Below are 24,105 nucleotides of genomic sequence, written 5' to 3' on the forward strand. Positions count from 1 at the left end.
GGCACCCCACTCCAGTACTCTTGCCTGGAAAATCCCATGGATGGAGGAGCCTGGAAGGCTGCAGTCCATGGGGTCGCTGAAGGTCAGACACGACTGAGCGACTTCACTCTCACTTTTCATTTTCATGCTTTGGAGAAGGAAATGGCAACCCACTCCAGTATTCTTGCCTGGAGAACCCAGGAACGGGGAAGCCTGGTGGGCTGCTGTCTATGGGGTCGCACAGAGTCGGACACGACTGAAGTGACTTAGCAATAGCAATAGCAATTCTAAAATGTACAAGGAAATTCTAAACCAAAACAATCATTAAAAGGTAGAACAGAGTTAGAGGACATCTGCTACTTGATTTCTTATTAACACTGAAGTTACATTAAACGCAGACAGTATGGTACTGGCATAGAGACAGACAAACAGCTCTATGGAACAGAACAAACAGTCTAGAAGTGGACCCACACTCACAGAGTTAAGTGATGTTCAACCGAAGTGTCAAAGCAAGTCAATGAGGAAAAAGGAGTGTTTTCAGTGGATACTGGAACAAGTAGCTACCTACCTGGGGAAAACAGTAACCTTAATACATACCTCAAACCATACACAGAATTTAATTAGAGATGGATCAAAAACCTAAATGAAGAAGTGAAACCTGTAAAGCTTCTAGAAGATATAGAAGAATATCTGTCTAACTTTGGAGTCAGCAAAAATTTTAGAAAGGACACAGAAAATATTAATTATAAAAGAAAAAATGGATAAATGGACTTCATCAAAATTAAAAACCTCTACTTCTCAAAAAATGCCATTAAGAAGATGCATAGGCAAGCCACAGACAGGGAGAAAATATTTACAATACATATATCTGATGAAGGACTTGAGTCCTGAAACTCAATAATTAAACCACAAATAACCTGACTGGAAAGTGGACAAATGATGCCACAGACACATTACAAAGATATACACATGGCCAAGAAGCACATGAAAAAGTGTTGCCAGAAAAATGCGCATTAAAGCTGTAGAGATTCCACTGCAAAACCAATCAGGTGGCTCAGATTAACTGGACTGAAACCAGTTAACAAGGACAACCAGCTACTGGAAATGTCCCACATGGTGGAGATTGAAATGTACAACCACTTTGAGAAAGGTTCTGCCAGCTTCTTATTACCTTGCTGCTGCTGCTGCTAAGTCGCTATAGTCGTGTCCAACTCTGTGTCACCCCATAGACGGCAGCCCACCAGGCTCCACCATCCCTGGGATTCTCCAGGCAAGAACACTGGAGTGGGTTTTCATTTCCTTCTCCAATGCATGAAAGTGAAAAGTGAAAGTGAAGTCGCTCAGTCGTGTCCGACTCTTAGTTGACCCCATGGACTGCAGCCTACCAGGCTCCTCCGTCCATGGGATTTTCCAGGCAAGAGTACTGGAGTGGGGTGCCATTGCCTTCTCCTCTTATAACCTTAACATACACCTATCCTGTGATCCAGCAATTCCGCTGCTAGGAATTTACCCAAGAGCAATGAAACACATAAGCAAAAATTCTGGACTCAGATGTTCACAGTCGCTTTACTCACAGCCCCAAACTGAAGACAACCGAAACATCCATCAATTGGAGAATGCAGAAAAAGTGATACATCTACACACAGGAAGGCCACTCTCCAAGAAAAAAGGCATGAACTCTTCATACATGCAGTGACATGGAAGTAGATCAAAAAAAGACACAAAAGAGTGTACCCTACATGATTCTGATGATATTCAATTCTAGAATGTGCTCAGTCACTCAGTTGTGTCTGACTCTTTGCAACCCCATTAACAGCAGCCAGGCTCCTCTGTCCTCCACTATCTCATGGAGTTTGCTCAAATTAACATTCACTGAGTTTTGATACTATCTAACCATCTCATTCTCTGCCATCCCCTCTCCTCCTGCCCTCAATCTTTCCCAGAATCAGGGTCTTTTCCAATGAGTCAGCTCTTAGCATAAAGTAACCAAAATATTGAAGCTTCAGCTTTAGCCCTTCCAGTGAATACTCGGGTTTGATTTCCTTTAGGATTGACTAGTTTGATTGCCTTGCAGTCCAAGGGAGTCTCAAGACTCTTCTCCAGCACCACAGTTCAAAAGCATCAATTCTTTGGCACTCAGCCTTCTTTATGGTCCACCTATCACATCAAGGACCATTTGAGTCCTAACTGTTGACATAGATTTGTAAGATCAGGAAGGCACCAGCATTTAAAACTTGAAGAATGGTGTAAGCAGCTTGGCAGAAAATCCTATAGAAAATAGTTCACTCTTGGAGGAAAAAAGTTACATCACCAATAGCCTCACTGATGCGGAGGATGATAATGTGTGGAGAAACAGGAGTCTTGACTTGAGTCAAACTGTGTATCAGGACACTCAGTCTGAATATGAAACATTTTAGAAAAACCTTAACCAATTCATTGCCCTTATATTTTTCTTTTTAAAGAGTAGTATGTGACTTTTCAAAAGCTTAAGTACATCTAAAAGGGCTATTTCAATAAGTATAAAATAAAAAGTCTAAGCCACAGAAAGCATTGCATCATTGTTTAATTGACAGCAATTTTTCTTTCTTAGTACTATATAAAATAATGGCTCATTTTATGTTCACTAAAATACATGTTGTTATCTCTGTTTTACAGTGGAGAAAAGTGAAATCTAGAGAATTAAATATCTTGCTGAAGGTTCCATGCCAGTAAAATGCAGGCCAAGTTTCCAACTCAAATACAACTCCAGAAGTCTCCGGAATAATAGACTGTGCTATTTATTTCTTCATTCTGATTATTTAATAGGCAGATTTCAATATTATATAAATATGGAAAAGGTTACAAAAATTTTTTCCATGTTAGGGCATTCTGAATACCCAAAAAATATCATTTCTGTTACTGAAATCCAGTTTCCAATTCCATGACTGGATAAATATCTTTTGAGACTATTTATTGTCTATCACTGTGTCGGCATATACAGAAAGGCACAAGGCACAGTCCCTGCTCTCCAGGAAATTATCTTGAATAAAGGGGATAAACTGGGGACTTCCCTGGTGGCCCAGTGGTTGAAGCTTCACCTTCCAATGCAGGTGGTGTGGGTTCAATTCCTGGTGGGAAGTTAAGATCCCACATGCCTCATGGCTGAAAAACCAAAACATTAAAAAAAAAACCAGAAGAAGCAATATTGTAACAAATCCAATAAAGACTTTAAAAATGGTCCATATCAAAAAAAAGGAGGGGGAGGGGGGATAATATGTATGGTTAAAATATATATATAGGCAAATATTCACTAGACGGGATCTTAGAAGGGAGAAAATTCCAGAAAGGGAGATGGAGGCAGGTTCTCCAGGAAAGAATGTAAGGTTTCCAAAGAAGAAATGGGAACCTGGTTAAGCAAACAGCCTCATCTTTGGCGGGAGGCATATGACTGAGGTGGAGCCTAGAGCAGCCAAGAAGTCAGTGGAAGCCCCAAAAGTCAAGCCAGTGGGTTCGGACCACTTAGGAAAACCAAAGTCCTGATAAGGAGAGCAGGCTGGACTCCACAAGTTTTGAGCTGTAAATGGAAATACAATTAAAACTTTTCTGGATCCATGACTTCTATCTGAAAAATGACCACTGAGGGCCGCTGCTGGTGAAACCCCCCACGAAGGGCCCCAAAAAAGCCAAAGGACCTGCCCCAGAGGTGTGGTTGCCGATGAACAATGCAGTCCCAGCACATGGGGTACCTTCAAGTTCCCTTCTCAACCTAAAATACCCCAGACCTAACCCTCACCCTCACTCTCATCCTGCTGGGCCATATTCTCAAGTCCACAGAGTTAATAAAATGTAGGGTAAGCACCAACTGGGACCCAGAGACTCCAGGCAGAAGGTGCCAAGTGTGCAACTTCCTCCCGAGAATAGTTCAGAGAGAAGACCTCTCAAAACAAACAGGAAGAGACTACAGAGATGGAGTGAGTGCCAGTACAGAAGGTTTCCTAGAAATACATCACCAGGCCCTCCTGCAACTCATCACCAGCTCTAGAGAACAAGGCCTTAATAAAACATGGGAGCAATCACTAATTAGGAACCTTCCTTGATCTGAAGGGGTATGGCTTGGGAAAATGCAGAGTGACATGGAAGTTTGATATACACAGAAAGAGTGTGAATTCCCAAAGAGACAGTCAATATCAAAACCCATGCCATGAGAAAGCATGACAGTGCCTTTGGTTAATATTTCCTAAGCATTTTGGCTTCAGATCCAAGCCCAGGAGGTGAATCTGGCTTGAGGCAGCCCTCCCTGATTGCTGAAACTGGCCAGAGTTTTTAGATTAAAATTAAAAAAAAAAATGTTGATCCTTGAAAGTCCCATCAGCAACCCAGTGACCCCAGTCTCCATCACCCTGATGGGCCTTCCCTAAAGCCAAGGGGAATCTCTGTGCTGTGTATGACTTAAGCACAGTCGCTTAAGCTGTGTATGACTCTTTGCAATCCCATGGACTGTAGCCCACCAGGCTCCTCTGTCCACGGGATTCTCCAGGCAAGGATACTGGAAAGGGTTGCCATGCTCTCCTCCAAGAGATTTTCCCAGCCCAAGTATCGAACCTGGATCGCCTGCATCTCCTGCACTGCAGGTGGATTCTTTTACCACTGAGCCATGGGGAAAGCCTGGAATCTTAGGGGTGTGTATATGCTTTGGCATCAAGTTGCACACATGCCCACCTGCTCTGCAGCAAGGGAACCGCACATGGGCCTTCAAGTGGGTTTTTTTAAAGCACCTGTCAAAATATTTTATTCTACAAATAACACAACTAAAAACTTCTAGGTGTATGCCAAAGCTGAAACTGATGTCATCCATTCTGTTCTCTCTAACTACATCCTGAGTGTCTCTGAATTCAAATATTTACTCTTCTCTGCTTCATGATATCTGCAAGTCACTTTCTGAGGTCTTTACTTAAATCTCATAGATTACAGAGCTCATGGATAAATTCTCCTTTAGTCTTCCCAAAATTCCAGGAAGGGGCTCTTGTAATAATTGTCTTTGCTGTCTAGTTGAAGAAACGGAGACCCAGAGAGTGACTCTCCCAATGTCACAAAGCTTTGGAATTTGAAGATGTCACATTAGATTACTGAACTTGAACTTGGTTCTTCCAACCTCATGGTAGGTGCTCATTCTACCAAATATAGTTCAGTAAGGGACTTGGTAAACACATGGCCACAACTCATTCATAAAGGGAGGGAACCACAAGAAGGAGGGTTGAATCCTGTGCTCAGAGGGGCCATTTCCCTCGGTCAGTGCCCAGGCCTCACAATGACATCCGCCCACGGGGACGTGCACACGCATGGTACTCGCTGGGCCAAATGTGTCTCCATTTGTGATGATTCTCCTAAAACTATCCTCTTCAGTTCAGTTCAGTTCAGTCGCTCAGTTGTGTCTGACTCTTTGTGACCCCATGGACTACAGCATGCCAGGGTTCCCTGTCTTCCCATCCTCTTCTACCGACCCAAATTTGAGCTATACTTGACTAGGGAAAAAGAAATAAAGCCAGTGTTGAACATAAACCCCTAACGAATGGAATCCTGCATCTCTTCTCTGGTATGACACCAGATCTTTTGAGGAATTCCAAGTTCAAGTCCACACCCTCTGCCTTATAGGCACCGCCCTCAGCAATGGTCAAGGCCACAATCAAGCACCAGCCAACTGCACCCATCCCCCTATCCGTGGTAGCTCCTTCAGCTAGAATCTGCTATTTTCTGCTGGCTTTGTTTCTTTCTTCCAGCCACCATGATTTCCTGAGACACTGAAAAGCATCTTCTGTGAGCCAAGTTCCATGACTGGTTCTGCACATCAAACATTTTGGAAATGGCCACATTGCATAGAGAAGACGCAGGGAACAGAATGATGTAACACAGGATTTTATTAATACATAAAACATAGACTGCTTCAGCTAGCTTGAGAAAATGAGCTGCCTGGAGAGAGACAAAGTATACAGATAGACAGTGGCCAGATCATACTTAGAATAGAATCCCAGCCTGCAGCAGTGTACCGAGGAAACACACCCCTATCTATGTACAGTAACCAGCAGAGGAGGCCAGCCAGCTATAAGGCAGACTTGTAGGCAGGCAGACGCTTTCTCTAACCACAGTCCACGAAGCTAAACAACAGCTTCTGTAACAACTGGCCCTAAATAGCCAGCACTTGATTAATAACAGCTTCCCTAACCTTTGTCCCTGCTTCCGGCTTAGGACCAATCAGAGAAAGCCAAACATGCTCCCCTAAGCAATCATACTGGATGCTCTAGTGACCTCACCCCCAGCTTCCCCAAGGCCAACAGCTTCCAGTCATTACTGGAACCTCCTTTTTTTTCTACCGCAAAGCTTTCCCACTCCTCTGTCTGCCTTGGAGTTTCTGCCACAACATAAGTGATGGTGGTTGACTCCCTTGCTATTAAGGTTTCAACAATACACTTTCCTTCTTCTCATTTGGTAGGTCTCTATTTCCACCTTAGATAAACATCATCTTTGAAAAATCTTTACTGAGTCTATCAGATCCCCCAGCCATTGATCAAAACCATGAACTTTTTTAGAGAGAAGCAAATATTTTGTATTTACCTAGAAAAACTAATTTTATTTCTAAGAATGTTCCTATTTCCCTCCAAATCACACAGTGGTAAAGGATCTGCCTGCCAATACAGGAGATGCGGGTTCAATCCCTGGGTCAGGAAGATCTCTTGAAGAAGGAAGTGGCAACCCACTCCGGTATTCTTGCCTAGGAAATCCCATGGATAGAAAAGCTTGGCGGGCTACAGTCCTGGGATTGCAAAGAGTGGGACACAACTGAGCGACTAAGCAAGCACAGTTCAGTCACTCAGTCGTGTCTGACTCTTTGCAACCCCATGAATCGCAGCACACCAGGCCTCCCTGTCCATCACCAACTCCCGGAGTTCACTCAGACTCACGTCCATCGAGTCAGTGAAGCCATCCAGCCATCTCATCCTCTGTCGTCCCCTCCTCCTCCTGCCCCCAATCCCTCCCAGCATCAGAGTCTTTTCCAATGAGTCAACTCTTTGCATGAGGTGGCCAAAGTACTGGAGTTTCAGCTTTAGCATCATTCCTTCCAAAGAAATCCCAGGGCTGATCTTCAGAACGGACTGGTTGGATCTCTCCAAGGGACTCTCAAGAGTCTTCTCCAACACCACAGTTCAAAAGCATCGATTCTTCGGCACTCAGCCTTCTTCATAATCCAACTCTCACATCCATACATGACCACTGGAAAAACCATAGCCTTGACTAGCACACACGCACATAAAACAAGAAAGATTTCAGCCCACCATTGTATCTAACCAGTGTATTTTTATTATTCCCTCTCTCTGCAGAGAGCAAATGATTCTTAAATCAAGAGAAATCCTCAGTCCATTGATCAAAACCAGGATGGGAGATCTAGAAGCTTTCAGACAGACAAAAGGCCCTCTAAGAACCTAATGGTATCCCATAAGTTCCTCTCATTCAGTAGGGCTTCTAAGAACCTGTGAGCATTGTCCCAGCATTCTCATAGAGATCCTAAAATAGAGAAAGGCCTAGTACAGCCACTATGGAGAACAGTGTGGAGATTCCTTAAAAAAACTGGAAATAGAACTGCCTTATGATCCAGCAATCCCACTGCTGGGCATACACACTGAGGAAACCAGAAGGGAAAGAGACACGTGTACCCCAATGTTCATCGCAGCACTGTTTATAATAGCCAGGACATGGAAGCAACCTAGATGCCCATCAGCAGATGAATGGATAAGAAAGCTGTGGTACATATACACAATGGAGTATTACTCAGCCATTGAAAAGAATACATTTGAATCAGTTCTAATGAGATGGATGAAACTGGAACCTATTATACAGAGTGAAGTAAGCCAGAAAGAAAAACACCAATACAGTACACTAACGCATATATATGGAATTTAGAAAGATGGTAACAATAACCCTGTGTAGGAGACAGCAAAAGAGACACCGGTGTATAGATCAGTCTTATGGACTCTGTGGGAGAGGGAGAGGGTGGGGAGATTTGGGAGAATAGCATTGAAACATGTATAATATCATGTATGAAACGAGTCGCCAGTCCAGGTTCAATGCACAGTACTGGATGCTTGAGGCTGGTGCACTGGGATGACCCAGAGAGAGGGTAGGGGAGGGAGATGGGAGGAGGGTTCACGATGGGGAATGTGGGTATACCTGTGGCGGATTCATTTCGATATTTGGCAAAACTAATACAATATTGTAAAGTTTAAAAATAAAATAAAATTAAAAAAAAAATAAAACTGTTGTAAAAAAAAAAAAGAAAAGAAAGTTTAAAATTATGTACTAAAAAAAAAAAGAGAAAGGCCTCTCTTGGAGACGTTTGTGCTTTTGTCTAACAGAGTGAGGGTTTGCTATTTTGACTATATAAAAACAGACCTGCCAGCATCCTAAGGAGAATACCTCTTCCTCCCTTGACCCTCCCTCCTGTGGAGCACAGCTCAAAAGGAAATGGAAACTGCATTATGTACAGAAGTTAAGGGGCTTCCCTGGTGGCTCAGCGGTAAAGAATCTGCCCACCAATACAGGAGATACAAGAGACGTGGGTTTGATCCCTGGGTCAGGAAGATCCCTGGAAGAAATGTCAATCCACACCAGTATTCTTGCTGGAAAATCCCATGGACAGAGGAGCATGGTGGGCTACAGTCCATAGGGTTGCAAAGAGTGGGACTTAGAGACTAAACCAATACCACCACAGAAGTTAATGATGATCATCTGTCACCAATCCAACCCACAGGGCAGTTCATGGACTGAAAGGGCTGTTCACCAAGGGGCTCAAGAGTGTCCAGGAAATAGGATGTGGGGAGTGTGTTCCCACCCCAGTTAACTCAGGGAATCCCTCATCCAATCAGTTCTCACCAATTTCTCAGCTGATCTAAAAACTACACAGAAAACTCAGGCCCTCTGTGCAAGATAACATCTTAAGAATTTTCCCTGGATCCTAAATAGGAGATAATTCACATTTGAGAGAGGGTTTCTCTGCTGCCCAAATGATGCATCTCCTCCTCTGGGCTTAATAGAGACACATCCACCTGTATTCTTGAGAAAGATGCATTGATTAAGAAAGGCAAAAACCCTAATTCAGAAGCAAGATTGTATTCAATCTTTTTTCCTCTTAGCAAATGGGGCCATAATTCAAAGGAAATGGAATGTGAAGCTGTTGAGAGCCGAGCCCCACATGCGCGTCCGCGTGTTCTACGGGCTGTAAATGACACGCATCACTGCGCCAGGCACCAAATTGCTCGTTAGCTGCCAACATTAGTTGTTTAATGATCTGAAGAGCAGAAGCTGCCAATTATTGTATTCCTTCTTAAAATGCCATTTAAAACCCATACATGTAATTATTATACCTTTTCATTAAATTTTTATGATTCTTCTGGAGTTGATGCGCTACAGATTCATTCAACTTATAAAACATGGTGTCATTACATAACTGGGTTAAAAATCCATATATCACACCTGGACACTAGCCCTGATCTAGCACCACTCAGTTAATGGGGTTAATTTAACCACAGGACACATTCCAGGGCCTCAACCTCTCCCTTTGTTCCTCGGGATCACAGTGTTTCTCCCTCCTACCTGATAGAGCTGATGTGAAAAAAAAAAATAATAAATGCAGAGGAATGTTCCAAAGCAGTGTTCAGGGGCTTCCCTGGTGGTCCAGTGGTTAAGAATGCAGGGAACACCAGTTTAATCCCTTGTCTGGGAAGTTTCCACGTGCCTCGGGGCAACTAAGCCTGTGGGCTACAACTACTGAGCCCATGATCCACAGTAAGAAGCCACCACAATGAGAAAACTGCACAGAGAAACTTCTAGAGAAAGTACAGCAACAAAGACCCACCTCAGCCAATAAATAAATAAACCTTTTCTTTAAGTACTATTCAAATGATAGAGTAAGATCCTATTTTCAGAGACTCGTCTTTTCAGCCTACTGATTAATGGAAAAGTATATCCCTTTATAACTACCAAATTAAGGAAGGATAATGATCCACTGAAAATCCTCCAAAAATCTCTTACCTATGACTAGGTTGTTACTCTGAGCAGTTTGTCTCCTGATACCACTCTTTCCCCCATAGGAAGCGGTTGATCACACCCTCACTAAGCATCTCCAGATACATAAGTCTGTAGAAACCCTAGCTAGAATTACATGGCATCCAGAGTACATCTCATCTCTAAACACTTAAACAGAAACTGGGAATGCAATCTACACAAATAGCTATTTTATATAACGTGTGCTTGTGCATTTTTAAGAGTCTTATACATCCCTTATAGGAGTACCCTGGTGGCTCAGTGGTAAAAACTCTGCCTGCAATGCAGGAGATGCAGGTTCAATCCCTGAGTCGGGAAGATCCTCTGGAGAAAGAAATGGTAATCCACTCCAGTATTCTTGCCTGGAAAATCCCATGGACAGAGGAGCCTGCAGGCTACTGTCTATGGGGTCACAAGAGTTGGACCCGACTGAAAAATAACAACCCATCCCTTATTAAAAAACCCTGCTGCCCATCTATTCCATGAGTTTCAGTGAGACTCCCTGGGAAGGCTCTGAGTTGTCAAGTGACAGGTAGATGCTACACAACATTCAGCACAGGTAGAATGTTAATCCAGGACGAGAAAGGGGTGTGGCGTTTGTCATCACTCACTCCAACTGTCTCCACATCCCCTCTGTCCCAGGTACCTGAGATGGCAAGCATTTTGGCTTCAAACAGTGCTGGCAGTTGGGTTTCAATATCGTTAACCTTCTTTCTCAGGGCACTGCAGAGTCTTTCACTCACACACACCTAGATGGAGAAAGACAGCCATGAATCATCATTTGCTCAGGTAAAGGTTAGAGGGCGACAGAGCACCAGCCAGATTCCTGGCTTTATAAGTAGTAAAGGGGCGATACAGAATAACCGCAGGAGATTTCTCAAAAAACAAGCAACACATGAAGGAAGGAAGGATGGAAGGAAGAAGAGAGGGGAGGAGGGAAGGAGGGAAGAAGGGAGGAGGGAGAGGAGGGAGGAAGGAAGGAGGGAGAGGAGGGAAGAAGGAGGAGGGAGAGAGGAAGGAAGGAGGGAGGAAGGAGGGAGGGAGAGGAGGGAGAGAGGAGGGAGGGAGGAGGGAGCAGGGAGGAGGGAGAGGAGGGAGAGAGCAGGGAGGGAGGAGGGAGAGGAGGGAGAGAGGAAGGAAGGAGGGAGGAAGGAGGGAGGGAGAGGAGGGAGAGAGTAGGGAGGGAGGAGGGAGCAGGGAGGAGGGAGAGGAGGGAGACAGCAGGGAGGGAGGAGGGAGAGGAGGGAGAGAGCAGGGAGGAGGGAGGGAGGAAACTGAGATGAGCTGGCACAACTGGACACAACCACAGGTAAATAACTCGAGCCCTCTACCTGCTCCCTCCCCAGAGCCTCTGACACTGGCATCCTCCTCTGGGTGGCTCAGCTTGTCCGTGGTGGCACAGCCCACAGGGTTTGCCTTGGGAAGAAGGGCCGTGTGGATCACCCACGGAACATAACCACCCCTCAGCCCTTCCTCCCTCCCACCTGCCCCTGCAGGCTGTCTGTCCATAGCGTCCTCTCCAGCTGACACACTGCTGCCATTCTTCCTTTATTTTTCTCTTACCTCTCTGGGGAGGACACACGCTATGGGAGCAGGGGTTTCATTCTGTGTCTGGCACATAGTAGGCAGGAAATAACGGTGCACAGATGTTGCAATCAAGGGCAGAGAGTTCCTAGTGGATGCTGTCTAATAAAACTGGAGGGTAAATACTTGCTGGGAAGCCAGATTTGAAAAATAGACAAGTAGATCTCAGGAAAGTTTGCAGGTTTTAGCATTTCACTTCCTACATCTTTCTTGATCTTGAAAAAATAGCAAAAATCTTAAATCTCAGTTTGTTTTTCCAGATGTCTTAGGCTATTTTGTATTTGTTTGAAGCTAAAATATGAGATTTTGTTTCTTTTATTTAAAGCAAAAATCTTGTATTCAATTGCTACCTATACTGAGATTAATGAACTACCTAAAAAAACCTCCAGTTCAGCGAAAGCAGAGAGCACAGCTGAATAACAATGAATACATATGTGAAGACATCTGGGGGATCCACAAAGGATGTTACTTAGAAGCACCCCTCTTTTCTCACCAAAAACCCAACATTCCATTCAAGAAATAACAACCCAGGTGGATTCACAGAGCCCAGAGAAAATATAAAATTTAATCTCCCCAGAAGTTTCAGCTCATGCTAGATATTATCACCTTGAAGTGCTTTGCTGACCTCAGACTTCAACAGATATTCTTTCTAAAATCAACACAGACCTGGCCCACGCTGTCTAAAATAGTACACCTTTGCCCCCATGGCCTTCAGCATGTTCCTTTCCATTAAGCAGCTGTAATCTCCCAAATCTCTTTATAAAACTCTTTTTATAAATCTCTTCATAAAAATCTCTGGATGAAGGGACAGCGTAAAGGCTTCTACCCCAAAGCTCGCGCCAGCAGAGCTGAGCAACCACTGTCCAAAGCCATCAATTTAGAGACACCCTCTCGATGGCCCTGAGATTCATCACAATGTTGGGACCAGAAGTTAAAGGAAGTTGCTGTGACATCTGCCCAAGCACTGTCTCGTGGGCTCCATGCTGATGACAGGAAGATCCCGTCCCCTTGGTCAAAAGCGTGTCACCAGAGGTCCCAGGACATTTCTGTCAACTCCATTACCCCAGTCATGACTGTTGCACCTCATCCGGGTATGTCCAGTATTTCTGATTTTAGCTCACAGTCTCTCTTAACCATAATTGGGTCAGTTTCTCTTTTATTGAGTGAGCTGTCACTATTAATATAAAACAACCTCTAAATCTTCTTATTAAATTGCAATGTACATTCTTTCCGGCACTGCTGAATGTAATCTAATATCTACCAACCTCCGGATATCCCATTTATTTCCAACACTTTCTTCCATCTCCTTTATCCCCTAATTACCTTTGGTTTGGGTAACCCATAAGAGTCAAAAAATGTAATGAGTCAAAGGCAGGTGCCAGCTGTCTTTGAGGAAGGAGTTGAAAGAATATCAGATTATTGTGTCTAATACACTGAAGAAAGAAGACTGGGCCAAGCTGTGACTTTCACTTCAAGGTCACCAGTCAATCAAGTTCAGAGTAGAGAGAAAGTTGTTGTGTGCAACTGAGCAGTTTTAATTCTCTATAGACTAATATATGGCTGTCACACACACACACATTCATGTATGTGCACATGTACACACCCACCTATATATACAAACACACATGGCTGCAGGCATGCATGCCCCAGAAAATCTGCATCCCCTTTTTTATTTCCAAATAAAATTAGACCCTAAGGAACTCATTATCAAGTGGAGCTTTTCCATTTACATTTTAAAATCGTAGGCATGCATTTGCTAATTTTTATGGAAAAGCAAGGGAATTGTAATTTTTTTTATAAATGTTTTGGAGCAAAGATACAAACAAAGCAAAAGACTTTTGGCATTTGGGCAAATCACAGCAGCTGGAGAGACTGACAAACCCCAGTGCCGTGTGCACATGTGTACATGTGTGTGTACATGATATAAGATGTCGTAGAAAACACACACATACAAATACCATCTGTGTTACAGATTATGCACACCTACATCCTCCCTGTTGGGATCCAGACTCATTCATGTTACACACACAATATGTGTGTTTATCTGATGCTCAATAAACCCAAACCCAAGAGTCCTTCCACGTTTTAATTCTACACAGAAATTAGGCTGTACTTACAAATGGCAAAATTTCTGGTAGGAAGCACAAGAGGTACCTCTACCACATCCCCATCCAGGAAGCTTTGGCCCCACCTCAACTCCCCAGTGGCTCCCCTGGAGGTCACAGAAGTGGATGGGACAGGAATGTCAATGGGAACATCACCATCCCTGATAAGGCAGAAATCCAGGTGTGCTGCCTAGCATCCGCTCTTGCTTCTTATAACAAAACTGGTAAACCAAGCCAGTGTCCTTGACCCAGTTGGGCAGGAGACACAATGTCAGCCACACTCTGCCTGGGAGCCTGAAATAAAGTCCTTTCCCAAGTTCTGCATGTGGATTCAGGTCCCCAAACGGCCACCTGAGTCTCATCCTGCCCTTCTGCTCTGGGTGAGCATTCTGGGGTGGTTCTTTGGGAAGCCAGGGCAGGTGGACTTCAAGCGTTCTGGGGTCCAAGGCTCAATCCTCACAGGAAGCTCTCTTTCGATACAGGGCAGAACTACCCATCAAACTGCTGTGGTGTGGTTTTTAGCAAAATCATATAGTTTTTTTTCAAAAGTGAACTAGACACAAAAACCAGGAAAAGGACCAGAGCCACTGTGGACATTTTTTGCCAAAAATACATCCACTGTCTTGGTTCTGCTGGGGTCTACAAAACCCCCACAGGTCTTCCTACTCTCCTCCCTAGGGACGGAGAACAAGATCTTCCCTCCAGGCCGGTGGACTCTTGGCTGCTTTGCTCCCTGCTCAGAATCCTGTCCTTTACATATTTCAACCACCTTATAACAGCCTGGTTCCCAGACTCAACACAAATCATTGATTCAGACCTAGTTCTCTGCCTGCCTCCCCTCTAATAATAATTCACAGGGTAATTGATCCTGCTTCACCATTTGTCAATAACTTGGTGGGGAGTAACTATCTCTGTGGAGGAGGGTTTTGTTTTGTAAACTGTGGTTATCCTCACTGACCACATACTGACTATTTAAGTGAATTGACTATGTGCTCCCAGGCAATAATGTTGGGTTCTATCTCTATGCAAACCAAGGTGCTGATATGAAGTATAAATGGTAGGTAAGATAGGCAAAATGATTTCGAAGTCAACTTAACTTAAAAAAAAAAAAAAAAAGCGCCTACTGTACCATTTCCATCTGTTTGTGAAAAACGTGAACCCAGCCCTTCTGGAAGGGAATGTATTCAACTTGTCAGATTACACCCATCTTAGAAGCCTTTTTAAGCAAAGACATTTGATTCTGCACAGCAGTAATCATGTTTCCTTCCCCGAAGGCCAAGCCCATCGATGCCTGGGGACCACAGCCAGAACATCCACCAGAGGAGCAGCCCTTGGCCCTGGCTCATGGGCTAGCCCATCACTTAGCCTGTAGAATGGTTTTGGCAAGTCCATATTTTGTCCAGAGCCCAGGTGATTTGTGACATGAAATTACATCAAAAGAAAACTTCAGCAACTTCTTTAGAAAGTGGGCATAGAAAGGTACTTACCTTAGCAGTGATTTCTTTAAGTGACAAGCTGAGGGACTTTATCCTTTCCTGGAGGCTAGAAGAATTGAAAAGAGGAAATTGGTCTTGGTAAAAGCTGAGTCCTACCACATGTTACAAGATGGCAAAACAGTGAATCTTCCATCAGCACAATGGCTGAAGAAGAACAGTAGGAAAGAAGATGCCAAATTGGTTCTGTTTGACTGGAATTAATATGTCTCTAGGAAGCTGAATTTTCCCTCCCTAATTACGCTCTACCTAGGCTGGTATTGAAATCTGTTATCATTCCCATAATGCATATCTACTGACAGAGTGAACAACTCAGATGTGTTTCTGGCAGCAAAATATCAAATTACATTCCTACAAGTACCTCCCAAGAAGGATGGTCTATCCAAGGTAGTCTCACAGTCAGGTGATCCAATATAATCCATTTGGGTTAATAATTCACTCAATATGTTCCAAGCATCTTCTGGGTTTAGCAGGGAGGTGCAGCAGAGAGAAGATACATATATTTAAAGTATCTAAAACAGAATTCTCTGATCTTTAGGCTTTTCCCTGCTCCTTTTTTTTCTCCTTAGCACTATGCATCTTGACATATTTATTTGCTCGTGTAATTTCTTTCTCCTCTCTTTGGAATAAGAGTTCCACAGCTGGAGCAACTGCCTGCATCCTCCTGTGTCCATTCCTGTATCCTTGGTGTTCAAGATAATTCCTGGAGCTTATAGGTGGGGACTTGGTTAATATCTACAGAATGATCAAGTGAATGAATGAAACGAAGTCTCAGACTTTATTTCCATCACTGTTATCTATCAGAGAAAAAGTACAAAGGATCCACAAAGAGTCAGACATGACTGAGCACACACACACATGATAACCAACAGAGAAAGGTGGGGAGGAAGGGTCAGTTATGAATTTGGGATTAACATATACACACTCCTCCTCCTCCTCCTCCTCCTAAGTCGCTTCAGTCCTGTCTGACTCTGTGCGACCCCATAGACAGCAGCTCACCAGGCTTCCCCATCTCTGGGATTCTCCAGGCAAGAACACTGGAGTGGGTTGCCACTGCCTTCTCCAATGCACGAAAGTGAAAAGTGAAAGTGAAGTCGCTCAGTTGTGTCCGACTCTTAGCGACCCCATGGATTGCAGCCTATCAGACTCCTCCATCCATGGGATTTTCCAGGCAAGAGTACTAGAGTGGGGTGCCATTGCCTTTTCCAAATACATGCCTTTTCCAAATACACACTAGTATATATAAAATAGATAAACAGGGAACTGCTGTATAGCACAGCAAACTATACTCAATATCTCAATATACAGGAAAAGAATTTGAAAAAGAATATACATATATGCATGCATGTGTGTGCAAGTCATTCAGTCGTGTCTGACCCTTTGCAACCCCATGGACTGTAGCCCACCAGGCTCCTCTGTCCACAGGATTCTCCAGGCAAGAATACTGGAGTCGGTTGCTGTGCCCTTCTCCAGGGGATCTTCCCAACCCAGGATCAAACCCATATCTCTTACATCTTCTGTGTTTGCAGGAGGCTTCTTTACCACTAGCACCACCTGGGAAGTCATATATACATATATAACTGAGTCACTGTGCTGTACACCTGAAACTAACACATTGTATAATAAATCAACTATACTTCAATTTTTTTAATAAATTAAAATAATAATAGTATCTTATAAATAGGTTTTCCCAGCCACATACAAAGACTAGTTCATGCATCAACAATTAAGACAGAATTTAGGGAGAGGAGCTAAGATGGCGGAGTAGTAGGACGGGGAGAACACTTTCTCCCCCACAAATTCATCGAAAGAACATTTAAACGCCGAGGAAATTCCACAAAACAACTTCTGAATGCCAGCAGAGGACATCAGGTACCCAGAAAAGCAACCCAAGTCTTCAAAAGGATGTAGGAAAAAATATAAAAGACAAAAAAAGAGACAAAAGAGGGAGGGATGGAGTTCCATCCCAGGAAGGGAGTCTTAAAAAGAGAGAAGTTTCCAAACACCAGGAAACCTTCTCACTGCCGAATCTGTGCGGAGCCTTGGAAGCACAGAGGGCAACATAACAGGGAGGAAAAATAAATAAACAATTAAAACCCGCAAATTACGAGCCCTACGGTAACTCCCCCAGCGGAGAAGCAGCCCAGATGCCTGCACACGCCATTAGCAAGCGGGGGCTGGGCAGGGAGGCACGGCACAGGCTGCATCACTTAGAGTAAGAAGCTGGCCTGAATACCCCGAGCGCTATCTGAGCGAAATAATTTGGGCTAGCAAACCAGACTGTGGGATATCTACCAGGCAAAAAGCCAGCCCTAACCTAAGACACCGCCAGGCCCGCGCACGGAACAAAGGACTGAACAGAGATAGCCGGCTGCAGACCATCCCCCTCCGGTGACAGGCAGCCAGAGCCAGAAGGGGGCAATCGCAGCCCCAGAGAGACATTATCTATAAAACTGTAAGCAGGCTTCTTTGCTAACTAAGATTTCTTGGGGGTCTGGACGGTCAACATCCGCCTGAGAAGGTGCGCCGGTTGTACACCTAGATAACTGAGCGGCGGGGAGGCAATAAGTCGCAGCAATTGCGCTCGCCAAACACCTCATCACCTGAGCTGCTCGGACCTGGGAAGGGCACAAAACGCAGGCCCAACCGAGTCTACGCCTCTGAGGACTACCCGAGTGCCTGAACTTGAGCGGCTTGGACCTGGGAGGTGCAGGCAGCCCAGGGCCGGCTACGGATGGTTCCCAGCGGAACAACCTAGAGCCTGAGCAGTGTGGGCAGGGAGGCTACAGGCGCCGTGAGAGGGGGCAGACCCAGTGTGGCTGAGGCACTGCGAGCACACACCAGTGTTACTTGTTTGCAGCATCCCTCCCTCCCTCCCCACAGCGCGACTGAACAAGTGAGCCTAAAAAGAAAAAAAGAAAAAGTGTCCTCCACCGTCCCCTTTGTGTCAGGGCAGAAACCAGACACTGAAGAGACCAGCAAACAGAAGAAGCTAGAACAGAGGGAACCGCCTTGGAAGCTACAGGCAATAGATTAAAACCCTGTGGTTACTACCGACTACATAGGAAGGGGCCTATAGATCTTGAGAAATAAAAGTCGGACCAAGAAACTAGCCAAAAATGAACTGAACCCACAATACTCACAACAAAACCAGAGAAAGTCCTCGATATATTTTTACTATTTTCACGATCATTCTTTCTTTCTTTCTTTAATTTTTAAAAAAATTTTAAGTCCTCTATTATTCCTTTAATTTTCACTTTTATAACCTACTATTACTTTGCAAAAAAAAAAGACCCTATTTTTTTAAAAGCAAACTTCATATATATATATTTTATAATTTTTTTGACCTTTTTGTTTTTCTTTTCTTTAACATTGTATTTTTGAAATTCCAAACTCTACTCTAGATTTTTAATTTTAGCTTTTTGGTATTTGTTATCAATTTTGTACCTATATATTTTTTCTTTTTATAATTTTTGTGACTTTTTTTTCTCTCTTTCTTTCTCTTCTTCTTTTATATAACATTGTATACCTGAAATTTCAAACTCAACTCTAGATTTTTAATTTATACTTTTTGGAATTTGTTATCAATTTTGTACTTATATTTTCTTTATAATTTTTGTGACTTGGTTTTTGTTTTTGTTTTTCTCTCTTTCTTTTTCTTCCTTTTTTTTAACATTGTATTTTTGAAATTCCAAACTCTACTCTAGAGTTTTAACTTTTGCTTTTTGGGATTTGTTATCAATTTTATACCTATATTTTCTTTATAATTTTTGTGGCTTTGTTTTTGTTTGTTTGTTTTCTCTCTCTTTGTTTTCCTTCTTCTTTCCTTTAACATTGTATTTTTGAAATTCGAAACTCTACTCTAGATTTTTAATTTTTGCTTGTATGTATTTGTTACCAATTTTGTACCTTTAAGAACCCAATCTTCAATACCCATTTTTCACTAGGGAGCGAGATTATTGGCTTGACTGCTCTCTCTCCCTTTGGACTCTCCTTTTTCTCCACCAGGTCGCCTGTGTCTCCTCCCTAACCCCTCTCTACTCTACCCAACTCTGTGAATTTCTGTGTGTACCAGACAGTGGAGAACACTTAGGGAACTGATTACTGGCTGTATCTGTCTCCCTCCTTTTCATTCCACCCTTTTATCCTCCTGGCCACCTCTGCCTCCTTCCTCCTTCTTCTCTTCTCTGTATAACTCCGTGAACATCTCTGAGTGGTCCAGTTGTGGAGTGCACATAAGGAAGTGATTACTGGCTAGCCCACTCTCTCCTCTATTGGTTCCACCTCATCTCATCCGGGTCACCTCTAACTCCCTCCTCCCTCTTCTCTTCTCCATGTAATGCTGTGAACCTCTCTGGGTGACCCTCACGACGGAGAAACTTTTCATCTTTAACGTAGATGTTTTATCAATGGTGCTGTATAGAAGGAGAAGTTTTGAAACTACTGTAAAAATAAGACCGATAACTGGAAGCAGGAGACTTAAGTCCAAACCCTGACTCCAGGGAACTCTTGACTCCAAGGAACATTAATTGACAAGAGCTCATCAAACGCCTCCATACCTACACTGAAACCAAGCACCACACAAGGGCCAACAAGTTCCAGGGCAAGACATACCAAACAAATTCTCCAGCAACAAAGGAACACAGCCCTGAGCTCCAAGATACAAGCTGCCCAAAGTCACCCCAAAACCATAGACATCTCATAACTCATTACTGGACACTTCATTGCACTCCAGAGAGAAGAAATACAGCTCCACCCACCAGAACACCGACACAAGCTTCCCTAACCAGGAAACCTTGACAAGCCACCTGTACAACCCCACCCACAGTGAGGAAATTCCACAATAAAGAGAACTCCACAAACTGCCAGAATACAGAAAGGACACCCCAAACTCAGCAATTTAAACAAGATGAAGAGACAGAGGAATACCCAGCAGATAAAAGAACAGGATAAATGCCCACCAAACCAAACAAAAGAGGAAGAGATAGAGAATCTACCTGATAAAGAATTCCGAATAATGATAGTGAAATTGATCCAAAATCTTGAAATCAAAATGGAATCACAGATAAATAGTGTGGAGACAAGGATTGAGAAGATGCGAGAAAGGTTTAACAAGGACCTAGAAGAAATAAAAAAGAGTCAATATATAATGAATAATGCAATAAATGAAATTAAAAACACTCTGGAGGCAACAAATAGTAGAATAACAGAGGCAGAAGATAGGATTAGTGAATTAGAAGATAGAATGGCAGAAATAGATGAATCAGAGAGGAAAAAAGAAAAACAAATTAAAAGAAATGAGGACAATCTCAGAGACCTCCAGGACAATATTAAGTGCTACAACATTTGAATCATAGGGGTCCCAGAAGAAGAAGACAAAAAGAAAGACCATGAGAAAATACTTGAGGAGATAATAGTTGAAAACTTCCCTAAAATGGAGAAGGAAATAATCACTCAAGTCCAAGAAACCCAGAGAGTGCCAAACAGGATAAACCCAAAGTGAAATACCCCAAGACATATATTAATCAAATTAACAAAGATCAAACACAAAGAACAAATATTAAAAGCAGCAAGGGAAAAACAACAAATAACACACAAGGGAATTCCCATAAGGATAACAGCTGATCTTTCAATAGGAACTCTTCAAGCCAGGAGAGAATGGCAAGACATACTTAAAGTGATGAAAAAAAATAACCTACAACCCAGATTATTGTACCCAGCAAGGATCTCATTCAAATATGAAGGAGAAATCAAAAGCTTTACAGACAAGCAAAGGCTGAGAGAATTCAGCACCACCAAACCAGCTCTCCAACAAATACTAAAGGATATTCTCTAGACAGGAAACACAAAAACGGTGTATAAATTCGAACCCAAAACAATAAAGTAAATGGCAATGGGATCATACTTATCAGTAATTACCTTAAACATAAATGGGTTGAATGCCCCAACCAAAAGACAAAGACTGGCTGAATGGATACAAAAACAAGACCCCTACATATGTTGTCTACAAGAGACCCACCTCAAAATGGGGGACACATACAGACTGAAAGTGAAGGGCTGGAAAAAGATTTTCCATGCAAATAGGAACCAAAAGAAAGCAGGAGTAGCAATACTCATATCAGATAAAATAGACTTTAAAACAAAGGCTGTGAAAAGAGACAAAGACGGTCACTACATAATGATCAAAGGATCAATCCAAGAAGAAGATATAACAAATATAAATATATATGCACCCAACACGGGAGCACCGCAATATGTAAGACAAATGCTAACAAGTACGAAAGGAGAAATTAACAATAACACAATAATAGTGGGAGACTTTAATACCCCACTCACACCTATGGATAGATCACCTAACCAGAAAATTAACAAGGAAACACAAACTCTAAATGATACAATAGACCAGTTAGACCTAATTGATATCTATAGGACATTTCACCCAAAACAAAGAATTTCACCTTTTTCTTAAGCGCACACGGAACCTTCTCCAGGATAGATCACATCCTGAGCCATAAAGCTAGCCTTGGTAAATTCAAAAAAAATAGAAATCATTGCAAGCATCTTTTCTGACCACAATGCAGTAAGATTAGATCTCAGTTACAGGAGAAAAACTATTAAAAATTCCAACATATGGAGGCTGTAAAACACGCTGCTGAATAACCAACAAATCACAGAAGAAATCAAAAAAGAAATCAAAATTTGCATAGAAAGGAATGAAAATGAAAACACAACAACCCAAAACCTGTGGAACACTGTAAAAGCAGTCCTAAGGGGAAAGTTCATAGCAATACAGGCATACCTCAAGAAACAAGAAAAAAGTCAAATAAATAACCTAACTCTACACCTAAAGCAACTAGAAAAGGAAGAAATGAAGAACCCCAGGGTTAGTAGAAGGAAAGAAATCTTAAAAATTAGGGCAGAAATGAATGCAAAAGAAACAAAAGAGACCATAGCAAAAATCAACAAAGCCAAAAGCTGGTTCTTTGAAAGGATAAATAAAATTGACAAACTATTAGCCAGACTCATCAAGAAACAAAGGGAGAAAAATCAAATCAATAAAATTAGAAATGAAAATGGAGAGATCACAACAGACAACACAGAAGTACAAAGGATCATAAGAGACTACTATCAACAATTATATGCCAATAAAATGGACAACGTGGAAGAAATGGACAAATTCTTAGAAAAGTACAACTTTCCAAAACTGGACCAGGAAGAAATAGAAACTCTTAACAGACCCATCACAAGCACGGAAATTGAAACTGTAATCAGAAATCTTCCAGCAAACAAAAGTCCAGGTCCAGACGGCTTCACAGCTGAATTCTACCAAAAATTTAGAGAAGAGCTAACACCTATCCTACTCAAACTCTTCCAGAAAATTGCAGAGGAAGGTAAACTTCCAAACTCATTCTATGAGGCCACCATCACCCTAATACCAAAACCTGACAAAGATGCCACAAAAAAAGAAAACTACAGGCCAATATCACTGATGAACATAGATGCAAAAATCCTTAACAAAATTCTAGCAATCAGAATCCAACAACACATTAAAAAGATCATACACCATGACCAAGTGGGTTTTATCCCAGGGATGCAAGGATTCTTCAATATCCGCAAATCAATGTAATACACCACATTAACAAATTGAAAAATAAAAACCATATGATTATCTCAATAGATGCAGAGAAAGCTTTTGACAAAATTCAACATCCATTTATGATAAGAACTCTCCAGAAAGCAGGAATAGAAGGAACATATCTCAACATAATAAAAGCTATATATGACAAACCCACAGCAAACATTATCCTCAATGGTGAAAAATTGAAAGCATTTCCTCTAAAGTCAGGAACAAGACAAGGGTGCCCACTTTCACCATTACTATTCAACATAGTTTTGGAAGTTTTGGCCACAGCAATCAGAGCAGAAAAAGAAATAAGGAATCCAAATTGGAAAAGAAGAAGTAAAACTCTCACTATTTGCAGATGACATGATCCTCTACATAGAAAACCCTAACGACTCCACCAGAAAATTACTAGAACTAATCAATGATTATAGTAAAGTTGCAGGATATAAAATCAACACACAGAAATCCCTTGCATTCCTATACACTAATAATGAGAAAACAGAAAGAGAAATTAAGGAAACAATTCCATTCACCATTGCAACGGAAAGAATAAAATACTTAGGAATATATCTACCTAAAGAAACTAAAGACCTATATATAGAAAACTATAACACACTGGTGAAAGAAATCAAAGAGGACACTAATAGATGGAGAAATATACCATGTTCATGGATTGGAAGAATCAAAATAGTGACAATGAGTATACTACCCAAAGCAATTTATAGATTCAATGCAATCCCTATCAAGCTACCAATGGTATTCCTCACAGAGCTAGAACAAATAATTTCACAATTTGTATGGAAATACAAAAAACCTCAATTAGCCAAAGCTATCTTGAGAAAGAAGAATGGAACTGGAGGAATCAACCTACCTGACTTCAGGCTCTACTACAAAGCCACAGTCATCAGGACAGTATGGTACTGGTACAAAGACAGAAATATAGATCAATGGAACAAAATAGAAAGCCCAGATATAAATCCACGCATATATGGACACCTTATCTCTGACAAAGGAGGCAAGAATATACAATGGATTAAAGGCAATCTCTTTAACAAGTGGTGCTGGGAAATCTGGTCAACCACTTGTAAAAGAATGAAACTAGAACACTTTCTAACACCATACACAAAAATAAACTCAAAATGGATTAAAGATCTAAACGTAAGACCAGAAACTATAAAACTCCTAGAGGAGAACATAGGCAAAACACTCTCCGACATACATCACAGCAGGATCCTCTATGACCCACCTC

At 42.3% G+C, this 24,105-nt stretch overlaps 1 protein-coding gene across 10 annotated transcripts in view; it reads right to left on the reverse strand.

Annotated features, from left to right (window-relative positions):
* The window catches only part of DISC1 (DISC1 scaffold protein), a 423,187-nt gene that overhangs the window by 219,157 nt on the left and 179,925 nt on the right, over positions 1-24,105 (reverse strand). For 6 of the 10 annotated variants that reach the window (XM_086381280.1, XM_086381279.1, XM_086381288.1 and 3 more), the window contains 2 exons: positions 15,227-15,281; positions 10,697-10,799 (listed from right to left, as the gene is read on the reverse strand). The exons of the other annotated variants lie outside the window; for them this stretch is intronic. In XM_086381280.1, the coding sequence (XP_086237406.1) occupies positions 10,697-10,799; positions 15,227-15,281 (158 nt within the window). The remainder of the gene's footprint in view (positions 1-10,696; positions 10,800-15,226; positions 15,282-24,105) is intronic. 10 annotated transcript variants of the gene reach the window in all.

Source organism: Bos grunniens, chromosome 28, assembly GCF_055505025.1.
Source record: "Bos grunniens cultivar Pamir isolate PY7600 chromosome 28, Bosgru_T2T1.0, whole genome shotgun sequence".
In the NCBI taxonomy this organism is placed as follows: Eukaryota; Metazoa; Chordata; class Mammalia; order Artiodactyla; family Bovidae; genus Bos; species Bos grunniens.